General features: G+C 55.6%; 1 protein-coding gene across 4 annotated transcripts in view; it reads right to left on the bottom strand.

Moving 5' to 3' along the window:
* Positions 1-17,684, bottom strand: part of ARHGAP26 (Rho GTPase activating protein 26) — a 157,885-nt gene that overhangs the window by 32,644 nt on the left and 107,557 nt on the right. For all 4 annotated transcript variants that reach the window (XM_026858405.1, XM_026858406.1, XM_026858407.1 and 1 more), the window contains one exon: positions 6,903-7,062. In XM_026858405.1, the coding sequence (XP_026714206.1) occupies positions 6,903-7,062 (160 nt within the window). The remainder of the gene's footprint in view (positions 1-6,902; positions 7,063-17,684) is intronic.

A 17,684-nucleotide genomic window follows, 5' to 3' on the forward strand; every position in this document is an offset into this window, starting at 1 on the left:
ATCCCAGAACCATCCAGGTTGGAAAAGCCCTTGAAGCTCCTCCAGTCCAACCGTGAACCTCACCCTGCCCGTTCCCAACTCCCCCAGATCCCTCAGTGCTAAAAATGCCCCGTGGCTGAGGCTGCTGCTCCTCCTCAGCCCTTCTGTGTGCGGGCACCCGGGTGTGGGGGCCGAGGAGCGGGACGCAGCGGGGTGTCAGGCTGCGAGTCCAGGCCCCGGCCCCCGCTGGGCGAGCGCCCGTGCGTATCGGGACACCCCGCTGCCCGCCCTGCCCGGGGAGCTCCGTCACACACTCCCCCCAGGCTTGTGGCTCCGCGGAGGGAGCAGCAGCCCAAGCCCCGCGTTCTGCAGGCAGCGCCACTCGTCCTCACCCCACGCACCCCAGCCCGCAGCCGTTCCCACCTCCGAGGGGGCTGTTCCATGGGAGTTTGGGGGAAGCAGCTCCCCGGCTTCTCACACAGCTGCTGCAGCCCTCTCCCTGCTCCCCAACAGCCCTCCCTGAACCCCAACAGCCCTCCCCAGCACCTCAAGAAATTACCTCAGCACCCCAAGAACCCTTCCCAGCACCCCAAGAACTCTCCCTGCACCCCAAGAACTGACCCCAGCACCCCAGGAGCCGTCCCCAGCACCCCGGCTGCCCTTCCCAGCGCCGGCGCTCAGGCCAGCTCGCAGGGCTATTCGTAGCACATTGCTTACCGAGCTAAAACATCACACAGCTGCACATGCTTCAGGTGCCCGTCCCGGCTGCCGGGACCTCGCCGTGAGCCCGGCGCTCTGCCAGCTAAGAGCAGCTTCTCTGGGGCAGGATCCTCGTAACGGGGGCCTGAAACTGGTACCGGGGGCACCTCGCCTGACCTGGGCTCCACTGCCTCTGCTTTAACATGCTCCCGCTTTCTAATTGCTTTTCAATAGTAAATTGTACTTGGGAAATGTAATGGAATGTATAAATCAAGCAAGATAAAAGTATTGATTTACAAACTGCATTGTATGCGATGATTTCCCACAGCACACTTGAAAATAAACTTCCGGGTTTTTGCTTCCTTTTTTTTTGGTCTTTAATAAGTGAAGATATATACGTTCTTGAATTATGACCCCAGTGACTGAAACCAGCCTCACTTAGAAGGAGGCCGCATTTTTAAACGCAGCTGGAACGTCGTTACGGAATAACTTTACTCCAAAGCTTCAGCGCTTCACATCTTGCACACGCCAGCTCGCCGCAACCAACTTTGTATTTCCGTTCAAACGCTGGATCAGCCCAAATAAACAGCCCCACCGCAGAGCCTGCCCCGCGCCCTCCCGCGCAGGCTCTGCGCTGGCGGAGGCAGGAGAGGTGCAGGCAGGGCACAGGCAGCCTGCGCCCAGCAGCACACGCACCCATCTCCTCCTCCCGCCGGCTCCGACGTGCTCCAGTCCCAGCCCTTGGGCTTCCAGCCGGCGCTGCGGGCACCGACACAACTGCTCGGGCTCCCGACAGCTGCTGGCTGTGTTATCAACTTCTCTTTTTAAGCCCCAACCTCCTCCCTGAGCGCCCTTCGCCCCTCGAGCAGCGAGCTCCCCCGGGGAAGGGGCAGGACGGGCAGTCGGGGCTCCTGACGCCGCAGAAGCATCGGCCTTTCTCCACGACGCTCCGCAACCACCATCCTCCTCGGCGTCCCCACCCGCCCCGGCATCCCCGCGGAGCCGAGGGGAGCGGAGGCGATGTGCAGGAGGGGGCAGCGCTATTAAAAGCTGCTCTCTCTACCACCTCGGAGCGGCACAAAGCACACGGGCTAAATTTATCCGCTCGCAGTGGAGAAAAGTCAATTAGAAGCTACGTTTAAAAAAGCACAGCGCTGATTTTGAAGGTCTAAGGAGAGACCCCCAACAACCTGCTCCCTTTGCCATTACGGTGCACGGGAAAACGGCACAGATCTCTTCCGCAGCAAAGGAAACCAGCTCTGCCGGACCAAAACCTCCCGCCCCATCTCCCTCAGCTCCAAAACCCCCAATCTTCTTCACAGGAAAGTTTCTCAGGTTTGTTTCTTTTTTTTTTTTTAAATTTAACAAGAACAGCCGAGACATGCTCCTCGCTGCTCAAACCTGTGTTATAGCTCTCCCAGTCACAGAGTCCAATTAACAGGGAGAGAGAGACAGTTTAATAGGCAGAGTAGGAGAGGAGCAGCCAGGATTCATAAATCACATTTACAGCTGGATCGTGCGCGCTCGGCCTGATGCAAGCAGCGATTTCGCGGCCCCACACCACCTTCTCCTCTGTCTGCAGAACGGCAAAGACGCGGCAGCACCTCGCCTCAGACGGTAGTTAAAAGGGGGTTTTTTTGATACCCCTCCCACCTCTGAATGAAACACACCTGGGTGCTGCGACACCCTTTATCCTGCACCTCTCCCAGAGCGACCGGCCCGTGGAGCTGGAGACGCTGGCGGGGCCAGGGCTGGTGACCCCTCTGTCAGAGCCCTCCCCGCCAGCATGCTCCTGCTCGGCGTTGATTACCCCGTTATGCCCGTTTTATGATGAGGAAGGTGAAAACCAGAGGGTTTGGGTACCCAGGAGGGTCTGGGGTAACAGCAGAGAAGGGCCCAGCCCTGGCCTCTGCTCCAGCCCACACACAAACCTGCACCGGGACTCGCGTGGGGAACCTGCAGAATGAGAAGCTGCTGTGACGTTCGAAATGTCTTCTACAAGGACCAGCTAAAACTGCCAACAGCATCACTAAACATTTCAGCTAATCACAGAAAAGAATAAAATGAAGACGAGGTGCTGAAGGGCTCTGACTTTAGTGTTAGTCCTTACCATGTACTGAGGTTAGCGTTTGGGTCTGTGTAATTCCCCGCATGAACTAGTGTCCTATTTGTCATCAATACTGGCTGCATTAACATTTCACCTGGCCAATCTCTTGTCTGGAGGGAACATCATCAAGACAGTAAATCAATCTCTTAATTTTGTAACACTTCAGAACAATGGCCTTTTCAAGAGAGCTATAAAAGTTTAAGCTTTGGAAAAGAAAATGGATGGACATCTGCAATTGTCCAATGGAATAACATTTCAATATCACTTTTGGCTAACATTTCATTTTTAGATCAGAAATACGGTGTTAAATGCCAGTCACTTGAGTAACCAGGCACAGGATACACTCCTGGTTTGCCTGTCATGGCAACATCTCCAGAGCCATAGGAGAAAAATCATTTGATCCATTTAATTATATCCATTTAATATATCATCAGGATACGTTTTATAACACACTACCTTAATGCACTGTGTTCACAACCGTACACAGAAAATGCTGAGAATCACTAATGGATGTATCTTATTAAGTACCAATTTGACATTTTGTTGGGTAGCGTTGGGCAGAGCGCTGGGCACCTCGCTCCTGCTCGGCTTTTCCAGGGTTCCTGCGTGCTGTGGTACCTGGCGGGCGAACGGAGCCGTTGTCCCCTCCTCCCCCAGCCCCAGTGCTACTCTCATCCCACCGTTGTCCCACGCTTCCAGAAGATCTGGTGCCAGTGCAACCCGTGGGACATCACCCGCAGAGCAGCAGCTCCCAGTGACAACTCTAACCATAAGGACACGTATCAGAATCTTGTGTCAGCACTGGGGTGCCCAGCAGGGACAGGGACGGGATCTGAGCCCTGGGCTCGGCACTGGGGAGGCCGCCCCTCGATTCCTGGGTTCAGTTCTGGGCCCCTCACCCCAAAAAGGCCATTGAGTGACTCGAGCGTGGCCAGAGAAGGGCAACAGAGCTGGGGCAGGGTCTGGAGCACAGGTCTGCTGGGGAGCGGCTGGGGGAACTGGGGGGGTTCAGTCTGGAGAAGAGGAGGCTGAGGGGAGACCTCCTGGCCCTCGGCAACTCCCTGCCAGGAGGGGGCAGAGAGGGGGGATGAGTCTCTGGAGCCAAGGCCCCAGCGCCAGGCCCCGAGGGAATGGCCTCAAGCTGCCCAGGGCAGGGTCAGGCTGGCTCTGAGGAAGGATTTCTGTGCAGAAGGGGCTGTTGGGCGTTGGAATGGGCTGCCCAGGGCAGGGGGGAGTCCCCGGGATCCCTGGAGGGGTTGAAGAGTCGGGCTGAGCCAGCGCTGAGGGATCTGGGGGAGTTGGGAACGGTCAGGGTGGGGGTCATGGTGGGGCTGGAGGAGCCTCAAGGGCTTTTCCAGTCAAGATGGTTCTGGGATTCTGTGACATACACAAGGGCTGAGATACCTTGATGTGCAGAGACCTCAAGGAGAACATGTCTGAGAAGCTCTAAAAACCATCTCAGAGTTTACTGCTGTTACTGCGAGTAAAACAAACAATTTGGATCCGAGACCTGGAAACCTGTTAAATCTCCAGAAACAATTTCACTTTTTGGATTACACACAGGGTTTAATGGTCTGTGTCGGATGCTCTGGCAGCAGAGAGCAAACCATAATTTACCAGTTGTTCTGGGAACCTTGAGAACGTCCCTGTTTTGCTGACTGTGATTCCAACCTGCACATCGGCAGCACCGGGCGCGCAGGGCACACGTTATCCCCGAGGCCCCGCGTTAGATCGGCCCCGCATCCTCCAGCACCCTTCTCTGATACTTCTATGGCTTCGGGACGAATGTGTTTCCCTGAAGGTAATCTCAGGTGGAAGATGAGCTGAATCTCAGGTGGGGTGATGGCAAACGCAGGCAGGAGAGTGGGGGACACTGAGTACCCCCCCGAAACCCTCTCCCCTGCCCCGGCAGTCAGATAACCCTACTGAAGCCATCATGTAAACAAGCTGCCAGCAGTTATTCAGACCAAGAGATGTCACCATCAAGCTTGCTTTTTTTTTTTTTTTGGTTACACAATGACAACAGTAATTTTGACGGGAGAGGCATTCCACTTACCTGGGGGAAATATAATGTAATAGCAGACAGTTGCTGATTGCCAGGAACCATTCAAATCAATTACATTTTCCCTGTGACTGTACTTAATCATAAACAGTGTCTGTGAGTCACTGGTGTAAAACAATATAAAGCACCAGCAGCACAAGCGCAAGCAACTTGCTTATTGCTAATCACCTATGGCAGCTCTGCGGGGAACCTTCAATGAGCCCAAATCAATTCAAATTAAGAAATACACTGAAACGAAACAGTCCTAAAGCGGGAGCTGAACCGGCACTAACACCACATTTAAGATTTTCCTTTCCTGGAGTTACCTCTTTCCTATCTCCCTCCTTCCCAGCATCTTTTTCCCAAGAGCCCTGGAGAAATGGGGACACGGGTTCGCAGGGGTTTTGCTCACAGCGTCCTTGGGTGAAGAGGGAGCCTCAGACAGCCCCGGCCCCGGGAGCCCCGTAATTCCTGTGAGCCCCGGGAGCCCTGTGAGGGCAGCTCCGCATCCTGCAACATCCGAGCGCCCTGGGCAGCAGGTACACCCACCTGCAGCACTAACTGGTGACGAATGTATGCAACCAACACGAGGATTCACCCTTCTGCTGGTGCCATAAATTACGTCTAAGGAGCGGCAGGACGCCCTGGGGTAGGAGCTGTGATGTGGTTCGTGAGCAGAGACGAGCCCCACAGCCCACCCAGATGTGATCAGTGCAGAAACCTGTCCTCGATTGCCCTGCAGCTGACGGAGGGCTCGGCTGGCACAGCAAGAGACTCAGTTCAGGAGGAAAAAAATCCAGTGTCTAAAGACATGTTTCTCTAGGGGCCCAAGAGGGAAAGGCTCCATAAAGCACAGCAAGGGGAAGGGAGATAAAACCCGCTCACAGCAATGCCGTGACGCTCGTGACGCAGCCGAAGAGCTCAGCACCAGTGGGGAGAGGCAGCGAGCGCTCCCCTGCACGGAACCGGAGGGGACAGACGGACGGACAGGACCACCGAAGGCCAGCACGAGGTTTCGTGCTGGTTCCTCCACGCGGGAGCAGGGCTGGGGGAGATGGGCTTTGCTCACAGCCGCAGGCTCGTCCTTACGCCATCGCTGCCATCACATTCCATGCAGAGGAGAAGAGTCAGCTCCTCTGTCCTAAATAAATATTGTGGCCTTTAAGCACCCATGGAAGCAATCTCTCCGATAACATACAACTGTCTCTCCGTCCCCACCGGTCGCGTGTGTGCTGCCCCTCCGCAGCCCCCCGCAGCCGTGCCCCGGGGCTGCCACCTGTGCCACGTGCCAGAGGCTCAGCCCCAACCTCGACCTGCAACAACCTCCTCCCAGACCTCCACGAGCAAAGCGCCAACGCCACAGCGGCCACCCTGCCCCGGCCGGGGGCAAGCCTGCTTCTTCCTTCACAGCCCGAACGCACAAATTGGTTATTTCTTTCCAACAGAAACAAGACAAACACACAATCGTGATCAGGGAACTGTTTGAATTTAGAAACGGCGTTTTCTTCGCGCGGCCGGTGGCGAGGGACAACCAGCACCACGGCCCCACCGAGCCGCCTCTGCTCCGCTGACAGACAAGAACATCCTTACAGCCAACCAACACAAATGCACCGTAATTCAGGAGATCAACGTTGCGGATGAAGCCACAGTTGAATAAACCCGGCTTTAGTCAGAAAAGCAGGAAGCCAGCCTAAGCGTGCGTCTCACTCTGGTTTCCTTCAGCCCTCATCCCTCCTCAAACTGAGGACAAATTCCCATTAAGCAACAGAAAGGGGAGAAAAGGGGGATTTCTGCGATGAAGACATGGACACGCCGACTCACACAGAGACAACCATAAAAAGCAGCGCTGGTTATGCAACTACAGCCCAAGAACCGCCGGTTTTGGAGCCCCTACGCCCCATCCCGAGTCGTGGCCATCGCTGCGGCAGCGCCTGGGAGGTGCCAGCTGCTGCCCTCGCGCGCACAACCCCGCCGTCTGCGGCGGCCACGGGGAGCAGCGGGGCCCTGGGAGAGGGGGCCGAGACAAATTCGTTGTCAAAAATTAACTGCACAGAAAGAAGCAAGTAAAGCCATTACCTTCTCATGGTTTTCTATTAAAATTTCAATCACGATGTTCTGAAACTTGATGTCCATAATGGCAGCGACTGTTTCCTCTTGAGGTCGAAGCAGCGTTGGCCCAAATACCACACCCAGATTAGCAACAGTCATCAGGTTCTGCTTGTGATTATTTGCAACTCTGGAAGAAAAAAAAAATAAATAAAAGAGTAGGTGACGACTACTCTGCGCGAAAACCCCCTCCCTGCCTCATGGCTGGCACAAAGCTTACTCCCCTGTTTACATTTTTTACACTCCTGGTTAGCTCCTTGACGGCTCAGCCATGTGGAAAAGTACAAATTTAACTGTTGTATTACTAGAGACCTTTCAGCCGCAGTGAATTGACTAATCCCATAAAACCCCAACGCTACGCTGGCCACTGAGTCTCATGTTGCAAACCACTCCCAGGAAAACATCTTGAATGATTAATGCTTAAAAACCCTTCTAAAAACAAACTGTTGGACCTCTGACACACGCTGCTCTCCAACTGAACAAGTGACCTAATATGTTCCAAAATCCCATTCCTTCTCACCCATTTATGCTTTTGCCTGCACCAGAGGTCAGCCCCATCCAGCCCAACCAAAACAGGCTGGGAGGCGAAGACGGGGCTTCACCCCCGGCCCACGTGCACGCACACGTGCCTCCCCGTGCCCCGCTGAGGGATCCGCCCAGCACGGACACCCGCTCTGCCAGGGACCCCCGACGCTCCAGCCTTCCTCGCTCGCACCTCTGGCTATTTTTAAGTTCACAAGTGTTGCAGCCCGGTGGGAGCAGATCGGCTCAGCAAAGCGCAACAGCTCGCGCCAAGGCCCTGGCACCCCGGCTAATGCGCATTTTGGGGGTTTATTTTGGAGACGGTAGAGTCTTGGCCCCTGGTCTTAGTGGTGCAAAGCATCGGCAGCCCAAAGCGGGCACGTCCTCTGCCCCGGCTCAGCCCAGAGAGCTGACGGGCCCCGAGGGCACGGCGCGATGTGGGACGCAGTCCCGAGGTCCCCGGACCCAGGGGACCCACGAGCTCGGCTGCTCCGTGGTAAATGCTGGTGTGAGGCACGGACCAACCTCGCTGGACACCCCGGGCTCGGCAGAGTCACGAGGTGCCACGGAGCGCCAGGCCACGTGCGCCGGTGACGCAAGGAGGACCTGCGGTGGGAGCCCCACAGCCCCGTCTCCGCGACTCTTTCCTGTGGTTTTCTCCTGACCTCTTCAACCAGGAAACTCGATGACTTCAGGCAGCGCAATCACTATTTAGCTTCAGGGGGGTTTAAGTGCCTTTTCCCTTTACTCTTTCTCTCCCGTTTTCCCTGGACAAACGCACTAGGCCAGCACAAAGTAAGGCTGAGATTCAGATCTTGCTTGACTGTCCCAAAAAGTTATTGCCACGAGCTTTTACTATTGATCCCAGAGCCAAGCCACCACAGTGCTCATCTGGGTGCACGCTCAGCTTATTTCAGCACATCGTAAGCTAGTCCTGGCTTAAACAAAAGGATGTTTTCCATCCCTTCTCATCCAAATCTCATTTGATCCAGCAAAGGAACTCTTCATTCCTCATCCCTATATACAGCTCCTCAGGCAGGAGCCCATCACCGAGGGGTGCTCAGGGGCTCAGGACTGTTGGCTTCAGGGCCCCCAGCAGCAGCTTCAGCCCTATGTACTGCCCAGGCAGGAAGTCTGTCACCTCCACCAAGAGCTCTGGTTACAATTTCAAAGGTGTAAAGGCCCTGGTGAAAGTCCCTTGGGAGCTTGTGGGAAGTCCCTCTTACCCGTAACCTCCCCCGCTGGCAGGAAGCTCTGAATATTTTATCACAAGCATCCGAGAAATCTCCCGTGTCAGTAAACTTTGGCGCTGCAGGAGATGGGCTGCCCCAGAGGAAAGCTCCGGTGACAGGGATGATAACCCGAGGAGGAAGGAGCCCTGTGCCGGCAGCGAGGCAACGCTCTGCCCGGCGGGGCTGCTGCCACCCCGCTCACCTCATCGCCTCCCCCGGCCCCAGCCCCAGCCCCGGGGGGGCACAGAGCCTCTCCTCATCCTCCATCCCTGGTGGGCACGGAGCCTCTCCTCATCCTCCAACCCTGGTGGGCACAGAGCCTCTCCTCATCCTCCATCCCTGGTGGGCACAGAGTGGAGAGAAAGGCCAGGGAAGTCCAATAGGAAACAAATCCTTACTTAGGAAAAATCCTGCTTACCTACAGGGAGAAGCCTCCTACCTAGGTAAGGATTCAAACCTTTTCCCCGCTCCAACCCACCTCCTTATCAAGCCATTTGCAAACACTGGTGACACTTTTCCACTGCAACAACATTGGTATTTCAGACACATGTTCACATGCTCCCAGCTGGATTTTGAAAAACGCAGCTGTAATTCAAATAGTTTTGAAAAGTACTAATAAAATAATAATTCTAACAATCTTCCGTGATTAGTAAAACAATGTTCATTTATAAAAAAAACAACCGAACTGATCTAAGTCTTACAAAATTAGGTCCCTGCATTTCTCATTACCGTTACCCTGTAATACATCACTCTAATAAATTGCACTGTCACTGGCTCATTACGGCGAGGCAGCTGTGCACGGTCCTGTTAATTATTTCAGACTAAACTATTAACAGCTCCCCGACCAGGCCACGGTCCTGCGGCACCAGCCGCAGCCCTGGCTCTGCCCTTTGCCCGAGGAATGCCCACACGCCCCGACAGGAGCGCTGGCGCTCGCCTCCATCCCACGGCCGGCACCGGATCCTCTTCACTCTTACTTGTTTGCTCTGAGTTTGTCAAAGCGTGGAAGCCATTTTACAGCTGCACAAGTCTGGCTCCTGTCTGAGATAAACCCAGGTGGCACATGAACTCCTGGGCTGTACCGTGGGTACTTTTCCAGCAGCAGCCTTCACAGTGCTCGGTTGCCAAAGCGGAGCTACAAAACACCGTTCACCTTTCACATCCTTCAAATTCCACATCCATTACCCACACGATAATTTACTATAAATTATACCTCTTCATCGTCCTTTCTACTAGAAAATAATGCCGCAGTTTCTAAAGATGGGGTGTTCTCATCCCAAAGTGTGCTTAATGCTGGTGCTTTTCGGCAGGCATTGTTAGTGCCGTTCCTGAGCTGCCCTTTAGAAGGCTTCCAAATATTCACTGTGTTTTCCTTTTAACCTGCTGTTTCTTTCTGGCCCTCGGTGCACTCTGAAAGCAGCTTCACTAACATTAATTTAGATGGGTCCTTCTGCAGTTCTCTCTCCATCCACACTTTGCAGAAGTCACTTCCAGCACAAGCAGGAGGTGGGAAGCAACAACCACCCGAGACACGCGCAGAGCGACCTCTGAAGCCGTGCCGGGTGCTGGCAGCGTGCGGGGCACCTGCTGACTTGTGGACTCCGGGCTGTTCCTCCCCCTCACAGCACACGACGGCTCCCACAGCTCCGTGGGAGATCAGCCCAGTGGCGTGGGACAGGCTGCAGAGACCCCCAGCGGGGGGAGAGCTGCCCCCCCCACCACCGAGCCACCCTGCAAGGGTGCTGAGGGGAGACCTCCTGGCCCCCTGCAACTCCCTGCCAGGAGCGGGCAGAGAGGGGGGATGAGTCTCTGGAGCCAAGGCCCCAGCGCCAGGCCCCGAGGGAATGGCCTCAAGCTGCCCAGGGCAGGGTCAGGCTGGCTCTGAGGAAGGATTTCTGTGCAGAAGGGGCTGTTGGGCGTTGGAATGGGCTGCCCAGGGCAGGGGGGAGTCCCCGGGATTCCCTGGGGGGGTTGAAGAGTCGGGCTGAGCCAGCGCTGAGGGGTCTGGGGGAGTTGGGAAGAGTCAGGGGGAGGGTCGTGGTTGGGCTGGAGGAGCTGCAAGGGCTTTTCCAACCTGGGTGATTCTGTCCCGTGAGGACCTGACCCACTTGGTGCCAACCCAAGAGGCGTGCTGGCCACGGCGAGCAGCCAGCCAGAGGAGGTGGGGAGCGAGCCCTGCCACCCCGCGGGGACAGCCGGCCAGAGCCAAGGGCAGCGCTGTCCCCCGGGCCGAGCGGGCTGGTCATCACTCCTGGGGGTGTCCAGGGACCCCCCCTCACTTTGCATTCACTTTCAGAAAAACAACGGAGGATGGGAGCAGAGTAAATCCATGTTGTGTGTCAAATTAGATTATGCTTAGGTTGCTTGGATACTGTATAATCACCGGCATGACCAAACATAATTTAATACAGAGTAATTGGCAGTCAAGCTTCAGTGCAGAGAAAGCATACAGGAACAGTAAATATTTCTTTGTTGCACTGGCTTGCAGTCGGCATCGGGCAACAGACCTGCAGCGGAGCCGGGGTGCTGAGGCTGGGGAAGGGCTGGGTGCCCCTCTTTGATTTTACAGACCTTACTGATTTAAGTTTCTCCAGCCTGGTCAACAGCTCATATTTATTTTCATGGAAATCCAATTAACTCATTTGCTTCTCCAGTGACCTACAGAGAAACCTGTACTGTTGTACAGGTGGAGAACACTCAGAGGTAGCCCATGGGAGCTGCCCAGTCCTCCCAGTAACACGGCTGAGAGCTGGCACCAGCTCCGGTGTCACAGCTTAATGCCACGCACAGAAAATGCACCAGCTTGAGACTTCAGGGCTGTGAACCGGCACTGGTGGGGTTGTTGGACTGGGTCATGCCGTGACCTCCACGAGCACACTGCTCTGGCCCGCTTGCCCAGCCGTGCCAGGCACTAGCCACCACACACCTCCACGGCCAGCAGCGGCCTCTCCAGGGGATGCTACCCAGGGCGCCTGGCTCTGCTCCCCACAAAGCTCTTACTCTCTGTGCCTGGAACCGCTTTGTGTATGTATTTTATATATAAAATGAACATACATAAGTCTCAGCCAGAGAGCGTTGTTATGAGTTCAAATATCTTCCCTGATTCAGAGAAAAATCTCCGAGAAAACAAACATCTGAGAGGGAACAAAGGCAAAGTCTGGAGTGTTTCTATTTCCATGCCTGGGACAAACCTTTGAAAACAAAGTGCTTGTTATGGCTGGCCTAACAAGACCTTGCAGGATGGAAAATACTGCAGCTAATTCATACTGCTACAGGTAAAAATATATTTCATGTCTGCCACCACCATTAGAGCTTCTGCTGAACGTGAAAAGCCAACCAGGCAGAGGGCTAGCAATCCCCAAAATTATTTAGGCTGCTCTGGGTAGTTCGTTAGGAATTAAACACATTTGGCTCCGGACATGAACGAAAGGTGACGAGCAGAGCGAGCGCAGAGCGAGGGGGGGAGCGGGTGGGTGCACGGAGAGCTGCGCTCCCCCACACCGGCAAGACCCAACCAAGACACCGAATCCTCGCCCAGAAAACCCTGTCTGGGGGGGTACAGTTCCCCGCTCGGGGGGAGGCTCGGCACGATGCAAGAGAAACCCTGCAGTCGTGTCCCGGCCCCCCCAGCTCCCCCCATTTCCATCCATTTCATCTGGAGCGCGCACGCTGCCGGACAGAGAGCAGGCAGCTGCAGCGCACACAATTGGTGGTATTTATCAGATAAAATCTAATGAGTTCTGGGAAATGTTCCTGGGTGCATTCAAGTCATCCCTGCACATTATCGAGTTTAATTGGGCTGCAGCTGATGAGCATGTAGGTGGGGAGCCGGGCGAGGGCTGGGCTGGCCACCAACGCCAGCGGCTCCCCTGCCCAGCTTCGCCGCTCTCCGAGGGGCCGGGGAGCTGCGTCCCGGGGCTGAGCCCTGAGCTCCCCGGGGACCCAACCCAGCGCGGGGACCCTCCCCGGCAGTCCCGGGAACGCCAGCCGATGGGCGGGAGGGCAGCCGGCGCTCTGTGGCAGGCGCGGTGTAAAACTCTGCAGAGATCGCACCACCCGGCTGTGCGACCCGGCCGTGCCACCCGGCTGTGCAGAGCCACCAGCTCCTGCTCGGAAGGGAGACAGAACGGCGCTGGGACCCGGGAACAGAGGAGCCCAGGGCTGAGTTTTGTCAGAAGCAAACGGGTCAGGAAAGGAACAGCTCAAGTTTTGAAATAATACTGATAACAATAGTCGTGAAAATATTCCAAGTTACTAAAAAGAGATTTTTAACAGATCAAAGTTCCTCTCCTGCGATATAGGGAACAGAGGAGACTGGAAATGGAAATTCTCCATCAAGTGCCCTCGCACACAGATGCCACCCCGCGCTCACAGCTGCAGAACCAAAAGGGCTGTGGCGCGGTACAGAGGAGTTACACCCGCAGCACCACGGCAGCCGAGGCGGGCAGGCACACTCCAGGGTAACTGTTCCCCACGGCACACGTGCGTGGGCCGGGGGGGCCGCGGAGGTGGATCCGCACGGGGAGCGGGGAACCGGGGAGGACACCCAGCTCCGCTTCCCCTCCCCGGCTGGGCACTCGCGCACGGGAACGGCACGCTCGCAGATTGCGTCACCGTGATTTATCCTGCCGTGTTTATTAAGGCTCTGGATATCCCTGCGCTCTTCTGGGCTGCTCTTGGACGTGGGGAGCTCTGCGAGGGCCAGAGGAGTCTGGAGCTGCGTGTTCTGAGCACGCAGGAGCCGGGACGCTGCCCCCGTCCCCGCCGCGCGCAGCCCGAGCCTCCCCCAGCGCGGGTTCTGCCGCGCCGCCGCTCGAGCGGGGAGAGCCAAGAACCAAGGAACACAGAGGGAGGCCAGCGGAGCCAAAAGGAGGGCAGGTCACCAGGAAACACAAAACCTCCCCGTCACGACAGGGAGAAAACTTCCAAAAGCAGTTGACAAACCTTTAGATGCAACATCAAGAATTAAAGGGGTTTTCAGCAAGCGGATGCGTTGCTCTCGGGTTTCCCTGCTCAGCTGGGACAAAACATGTGCCTGGATTGTTCTTGGGCGGTTTGACTTGCTCCAACAAGACTCTTTTTTTTCTCCCAGGTGAATCCAGCCACAGCTGAATGCTTGGGTTCACTCCCAGGGAAAAAAAAAAAAAGCTCTAGTGTCGCACCAGACAGATGCAGAGGCCAAATGTGAAGTTCAGTATCGGTAAAGCTCATCAGTGGGAATACCAGGTGTGCTGGGACTTGCAAGGAAAACACGTGTGGTGCTGCAACCCTCCTCTGAGTCGGGCTTTCCAAACCAAGTCGCCTGGGTGCCCAAGGCCAACCTCTCTGGCTTAGGGCAAGCGGAGCTCGACGGGAGATCTCGGGGACGCGCTGACAGGGGCATCCTGGATGCACTCCCCAACCCCGGCACGGCGTCGGCACTGCCACGCGTCTTCCATTGGTGAAAGCCACGGGCACGGCCATGAGCTGATGTTAAAACGCCACCACAGCCCCACCTGCAGAAGCACAGCCAGGCAAAGGGGACTTCACCCACACGTCCCCGGGGACGGAGCCGGACCGGGGGCTGCCGAGGCTGCAAACACCATCCCCTGCACCGCTGCCACCCCCAGCGGCGATGCCCCCGGTTTGAGAGCAGCACCTGCCCGCAGCCCGCGGGGCAGCAACGCGGGCACCACCGAGGATCCGCAGCCTTCCCGCAGGGGCCAAACCCCAGAGCCGCGCCAGGCACCTTCCCCTTCACGGCACACGGCCAAGGGGCAGCACCGGGCAAAGGCCATTCCCACCCCCCCTCCACCAGCCTCGCTTCTTCCCTTAACTCTGATTGTGTGTGAGCACAGCACTCGGTTACAACTTCACTCTGCTACACTCAGTTATCTCCTCTCTTCGTGACAGTAACAGCTATTGTACTCACTGACAGCCACGGGGCTTTGGCCAGCCCTTGGCTGTACCTGCAGCCCTGCAAGAGCCAGGCCCCTGCACACAGCAAAGCCTCCCTTTTCCACTGAAAACAGAAATCATCAACATTTTCACACTGCAATAGGAAAAGATACAGAGCCAGCGGGGCAATAAACACCTAAGAGAGCAAGTTTATGTTAAAAAGAAATCCTGTGAAAGATCTGCTGCAATAGAAAGCAACGTGCCGAAGCCTACCTGAGAGGTGTAAAACATCCAAGGGCTCCCAGAAAGGCTCCCAGCAAGAACCAGCACTGGTTTTAGTGTCCCACTATCCCTCCAGGCTGGCATGGGAAATAATTCACAGCCAAAGGCCAGGCTGCAGGGTAGGGAGCAGAAGTTACCCTCGAGTACACCTCTGTGTTCACACGAGCGCATCAGCCACAGGGCAGAGTAAGAAAGGAGGTTTCTTGACTTGTTTACTCCCACCTTAGAGGTATTTTGGAGGATGTTTGCTTCACAAATGCAAGGTTAGTGCTCTCCCCTCCAAAACACCGAATTCCTGAAAAGGACTGTTGGAACGAAAGGGAATATAAAAATAATCAGCTTTGTAGAATAAATTAAAGCTGTGGTTAACAGCAGGTACCACGCTTGTCCCGACTTTGCCAGTGGAACAAGGTTTTGCCCAAGGATTGGAAAAACACCTCCCCCAGATTGTGTGCACCCTGCCACACACACACGGGCAAACCCACTCACCCCACGATGCCCTTCCTACTTTTCATGGCAGCAGATAACCATCAAATTGCAACAGACTTCCACGGAATTGCATTAGGAGAGTAGAGTACCGATTTAATCTGGTAAAACAAGAGCCTGTCGATCCCCCACCTCACAGTGGGGCGCCTGTGCGGCCGACAGACAGAGCCTCCTCCCAACAACCTCCGCGGGGGATCAAGGGAGCAGGAGCCAAGAACCAAGGAACACGGAGGGAGGCCAGCGGAGCCAAAAGGAGGGCAGGTCACCAGGAAACGCAAAACCTCCCCGTCACAAGGAGAAAACTTCCAAACGCAGTTGACAAAACCTTGTTCCAGGCTCCCTTGCCCCCCGCCACGTACGTGTGTTAGTCTGGAGGAGGCTGAGGGGAGACCTCATTGCCCTCTACAACATACATACATTTTTTAAAACACATGCTTTGAAGTTTGAACACAGTTACAACAAGTCTAGGCCTCGACTCGGTGTGCAGTGCAGTCACCGGGGGCAGAGAGAGGAGACGGGTCCAGGCTGGGCCGGGGATCACTCCCGGGGAAAACCGCGGCTCAAAGACATCTCGGCGCTGGTGACTTATTCTCCTTTCTTCTGTTGAAAAAAGATTTGACTAAAATCTATATAATTGAATTGGTTTAGTACTGGGTCTGTTCAGCACAAAGAGCAATCTAGAGAAGCTCTCATTAAAATGTCTGTGCCCTACTCTGTCTGTGGCGACGGAGCAGACGCCAGCTATTTATTGGAAATCTTTTGCTCATGCTAGATTCAATCTGCTTCTGCACATAGTTTCAGTTTCACTGTGATAAACAATTAAAAAGAATCCGGATAATTACGTGCTATCAACAACCTCTATCCAACAACACAAAGTTCAAACGCAAGCCCACAGGAATTCAGGCCCGGGTAATGCAAAAGGCCTGGTGCTCCTCGCGGAGATCCCGGCCGGCCGGCGCGAGCTCGGCAGAGATGTTCAACCACAGAAACCCCAGAGCAAACCCCGCACACGCCGCGGTACGTGCTGCTAAATGCCTGCTCTTGCCAGCGCCGGTGATGTAAGCTTTAGCCTAATTTAAGACACCCGTTATCATGTCTAGAGAGATGACTCTTATGTGTGATGGAGATACAAGAGTTGTGAAGAACCTGATAAGAGAGATGCTGCAGTCTCTGAAGTGTGTTCCTCTCCAGCTAGGAACAGAAAATGTACAGGTCTTCTGGAGAAGCGTGGAAGAAGCAGCTACCGGAAAATGCAGACAGCTCATCTACTGACAATCCAGGCTAAGGAGGTTAAAAGTTCATTCGCAGAAGCAGAATAAAACCTTTTGCTAATTTACACATTACAGGAAGCCAAGCCCAAAGAAACACAGCAAACACCTACAAGTTTTTTTGTGGGTTGTTTGTTTTTTTTAAAAAAATTCTGCAGAATCTCATATTAAAAACAAAACCAGAAGAGTCAGAGGGAGCCAGAGCTGGCTGGCAGGGGGACACGCACCAGCCTCGTGCTCCGCACCGCACGAGGAGGGCGGGGGGAACCGAAGTGCTGCTGCCGCCCCGCGAGGCCTCGACGCCTCCGGCTCCTGAAGACCCGCTGCACCACACCAGAGCTGCCGCCCGCAGAAGGGCTCCAGCGGTGGGCGAGGATCCCCCCCAGCGCGAGTCCTGAGCAGAGAGACGACCAGGAAAACAAGGGAATGCACTCGCCGCGTCGGCGCCACCCCAGCTGCTACCTGCAAACACAGCTCAGGCCCGCGCTGGCTGCGCTGCTGCTGGCGGGATGTGCTCCAGGAGCCGATCCGCCGGCACACGCTCAATAATCCCGTGGATTATTCTGGGGTAGCAGGAGGAACGAGACCAAGAAATAGAACGAGACCATCCAAGAGACTGCTGCGACGGGCGGGGAGGTCTGAGCCCCACGGACCAGGCTCTAGTGCTGCCTCTGGCTTTGCGGGCCCTGACCCGCACAGGATTTCTGCGGGCAGGCAGGAGAAGGCACGGGGCAGGCTCCTCCCTCTCGGCAAAGCCCCCTGCTTGACAAAACTGACCCCCTAACAAATTACGTTCAAGGGAAAATTATCTTCGGGAGCCTAATTCAGAACCAAAGAAAACAAGGGAGATGTTAAGGCAAGACCAGGCAGATTTCCTCACTGCTGGGAAGGCGTGAGAGCGCGGGGAGCCCCCGCCGGGGGCTCTGCCCGGGGCCCGCAGCCCCCCGCGGCCTTTGGCTCCCCGCAGAGCTCCCGGTGGTTCCGAGCTGCAGAGCCATCTCGTCCACCGATGGTAAACCCCCCCCAGACTCTGCACAGAGCCCGATCCGACGGAGGAGGGGGACCAGGAGGACGTGGCGCAGATG

Source organism: Athene cunicularia, assembly GCF_003259725.1.
Source record: "Athene cunicularia isolate RWA chromosome 13 unlocalized genomic scaffold, athCun1 chr13_part1, whole genome shotgun sequence".
NCBI lineage: Eukaryota > Metazoa > Chordata > Aves > Strigiformes > Strigidae > Athene > Athene cunicularia.